This window comes from Plasmodium reichenowi, chromosome 9 (assembly GCF_001601855.1).
Source record: "Plasmodium reichenowi strain SY57 chromosome 9, whole genome shotgun sequence".
NCBI lineage: Eukaryota > Apicomplexa > Aconoidasida > Haemosporida > Plasmodiidae > Plasmodium > Plasmodium reichenowi.
This window is the reverse complement of record NC_033654.1, coordinates 349375-353733: the sequence shown is the minus strand read 5'-3', so window position 1 is coordinate 353733 and position 4359 is coordinate 349375. Positions and strand designations below refer to the sequence as shown.

At 19.2% G+C, this 4359-nt stretch overlaps 1 protein-coding gene across 1 annotated transcript; it reads right to left on the bottom strand.

Annotated features, from left to right (window-relative positions):
* Window positions 1-1349: 1349 nt before the first annotated feature.
* Window positions 1350-2339, bottom strand: PRSY57_0907600 (subpellicular microtubule protein 1, putative; the record flags this gene model as incomplete). The annotated part of the gene is made up of 1 exon (XM_012907316.2): window positions 1350-2339. One exon carries the CDS (start codon window positions 2337-2339, stop codon window positions 1350-1352), a length of 990 nt encoding a protein of 329 aa, XP_012762770.2.
* Window positions 2340-4359: the final 2020 nt, after the last annotated feature.

Genomic DNA, 4359 nt, shown 5'->3' with positions numbered 1-4359 from the left:
AAAAAAAAGAAGAAAAAAAAAAAAAAAAAGAAAAAAAAGAAAAAAATAAAAGAAAGAAAAAAATAAAAAAAATAAAAAAAATAAAAAAAATAAAAAAAATAAAAAAAACAAAAAAAATAAAAAAAATAAAAAAAATAAAAAAAATAAAAAAAAATAAAAAAAATAAAAAAAAACATTTATTATATAACTATCTTTCTACATATATACATATATATATATATATATATATATATATATATATGTTTCATAAAATATAATTTCAATATATTTTGCACATTTTAAAAACTTTCTTGAAATTTTATTTATTCTAAAATTTTTTTTTTTTTTTTTTGTTTTTATATTTTAAATATTCTATACATGTTTGTATATAATTTTATTTCCCTACATATAATTTTTTATTTTTTAGTTAATACGTAGATTAAAGTGAATAATTACAAAATTTAAAAATATTTTTTTTAAATATTCATTTACCATATCATAAAATGTGTATCCAAAATTATTCTGTGTAAATAATTTTTCTTTATATTTTTATCATCTACATAATATATCTATGTCACATATTCTTAAAACACTCCTTCCATTAATTGCTTTAATTATATCTATCAAATTTGAAGGTACACACTTGAGATAAATATTATTATATGAATATATCATATGCAGTTTTAAACAAATTAAATTAAAGAAATCTTAGTACAAAAAGGTGTATATGTTTATATATATTATATATATATATATATATATATGTTTATTTTATAGAATGGAAAATTCAATTTTTATTTGATATATTTATTAATTTATTTATTTTTTTAATTTGTTGTTCATTTTTCTAACTCCAATATAAAAAAAAAAAATAAAAATAAATTATAAATCTAGCTACTTTAATATAAAACATTGGTTCAAGAAACAAGAAAAATTATATATATATATATATATATATATAATTATTTGGACAAAAAATAAACAATTCATTCATATAGACGCACAAGAAAAATAAAAATATATAAATAAATAAATACATATATACATTAATATATATATAACTGGCACAATCCATTAAAATATGTATCACATAAAACACAATTTTACTCAATTTTTCTAAAATACTTAAGTTCAATTAAAAAAAAAAAAAAAAAATAAGACATTATAACAAGCATCTTATACAAATAAAAACAATATTTTTTATACTATATATATATATTTTTTTTTTTTTTTTTAAAAAGTGAATTATAAGTAAAAATATATTATAAGTATAAAGAGCATATTTATTGCTGCAAAAGGATATATATATATATATATATATATACATATATATTTTTTTTTATATTATATTCTTTTTCTTCATATATGTTTTAGTACCACTTTTTTGTTTCTCTATCCCAAAATACATGTTGAGATGGATATGTAGGTGTAGGATATTTAGGTAATAAATCCACTGGACAAACAGGAAGAACCTTTCGTATATATTCTGTTCTATAACTACTTTCTCCTTCAAATGGCAACTGTTTAACTAATTTAGTTTCATGTCTTGGTGGTAATTCAGGTAATGGTTTAGGACCAAACTCACTCCTGTAATTACTTTCACCCTCAAAGGGTAATGGTTTTGGGGGCTGCATATATATTTTCGGTGGTAATTCAGGCAAAGGTTTGGGCCCGAATTCGCTTCGATAATTACTCTCACCTTCGAAGGGTAACGATTTTGGAAGTTTCATCTCAATTCTAGGGGGTAATTCTGGTAAAGGTTTAGGTCCATAATCGCTTCTATAATTGCTTTCTCCTTCAAAAGGCAATTGTTTTGGTGGTTTCATATAAATCTGAGGTGGCAATTCAGGCAAAGGCTTGGGCCCAAATTCACTTCTGTAATTAGTCTCTCCCTCAAAAGGCAATGATTTTGGTGGTTTCATATAAATCTGAGGTGGCAATTCAGGTAAAGGCTTGGGACCAAATTCGCTTCTGTAATTAGTCTCTCCCTCAAAAGGCAATGATTTTGGTGGTTTCATATAAATTTGAGGGGGCAATTCAGGCAAAGCTTTGGGTCCAAATTCGCTTCGATAATTACTTTCTCCTTCAAAAGGTATCGATTTTATAATTCGAGGGCATCTATGAAATCCACATGTACATATTTCATCGACACATAAACCTGGTTTTCTACTAGGAGATTCTTTTCTTCTTTGTTCACTATTTTTATCTAAAGGAAATTTTCTATTTGTATAAACATAAGGCTGATAATCTATATTACTATCCTTAGAGAATTCTGGATAGTCAGTACTATTATTATAGCTATTGTTCTGTTCATCATAAAAGTTAAATTGTACTTTTGGTTTTTCTGTTATAACTTCCATCTCTTAAATCACTTATATATTATATTATAATGTATTATATTATAATTTTTTTTTCTTTTCTTATGAAGAATATGTAAATATTTATCAGACAATCTTTATAGAACAAATAAATGTATTTATCTTATGGATATGTAAAATTTATAAATAATATTTAAAGGTGTAAAAGAGACGTGATTCACTATAGTAGTGCATATTATATATATATATATATATATAAACACAACGATATTTTTAAATAACAGAGAACTCATAAAAATAATATTAAAAAAAAAATTCTTCTATATATTATAATCTTGAAAAAACAAAAAAAATAAAATAAAATAAATAAACATTAACATAAAGAGAAGATAATATAATATGAATTATGTATTAATTTAAATAATAAATATATTAATATTTCAAAAATGGATATAATTAATTAAATTGAAATAAAATTGAACACTATTTATAAGTCTTATTTATGGAAAAATATAACACACAAAGATTTTTTATAATATTTATAATATATATTTAGAAAATATACGTAATGTATTTAGTTACATATATATATATATATATATATATATATATATATATATAAGACCATCTATTGATGAACATGGATAAATTTTATGTTTATAAAAAGAACAAACCTATATTATACTATTGCACATGTTAAATGCTTAAATGAGTAAATATAAATGTATATATATATATATATATATATTTTTTGTTCGTTTTTTTTAATGTTATATTTGTGCGTGTACACATTTGAAAATATATATATATATATATATATATATACAATGTATAAAATTACTTCCGTTAAAATTATGGGCATGTAAATAAATATAAAATGAAATGAAACAAATGAAAAAAAAACAAAACTGTCAAGGAATATATGCTTTAAAATTTCTGAATATATATTATATATGTTAATTTTTATAATGACTTATCATATAAGTTTTAAAAATGTAGATACTATATAAGACTAATATAAATTTTTTTATTTTTAAATGTATAAAAAACTTATATTATTGTATCCAACGAGCAAGTATTAATTTCCCTTTTCTTTTGATTTTAATAGTCAAAAAAAAAATTCATTTTTAAAAATAGAATTATTGATGTTCATATGAAGTTATATAGTGCACATGTACAACCAAATCAGTATTTCTTAAAAAAATATATGAATGTACATATTGTTTAATTAACCAACTAATAATAAAGACAGGTTATTTATCTTTTTATTGTATTATTTTATTTATTTATTTATTTATTTTTTTTTTTGTTCATAATTTATAGCTAAAATATAAAAATATAACCTGACTCGTTCATAAAAAAAAATAAAATTATACATAAAATAAAATATAATAAAATAAAATGCACGATGGTAATTTATATAACCCTTTCAAACACACAAAATATAACTAATACTTTTAATGTATAAAGAGACATATTTTTATATAATATATATATTATTTTTTAAATATGATCTTTATATATATATTATATTATATTATATTAGATTAGATTAAATTAAATTAGATCGTGTTGTTAAGTTTCTTCTATACTTCTAAGGTTCAGCATGATAAATAATTTATGAGTATTCATATTTACAGATCTATTTACTTTTTCCTTTCGAAGTAAATAAAGATAAATTTCCATATTTATTTCAAATTAAATACATAAATATATATGTAGAACTACATTTTTAGCATTGTTATTTTTTAGCTTTGCTCTATTATTTTATAGATTTCATCTTTTATACAAAACAAAATAGTAAATTATTTAATTTGTATACAGTACAATAGTTTTTTTATTTATTTAATTCCTCTTTAAAAAAAATATTCAAATCTTTCCCCTTTAATGAAGGTATATATGTATATAATATATATAATAATATATATATTTACATATACACAGATTTAATACCAAAAAAAGAAAAAAAAAAGAAAAAAAAAAATATATATATATATATATATATATATATATATTTATATATAAATATTTAAAAAAAAAAAAAAAAAAAAAAAAAAATTTT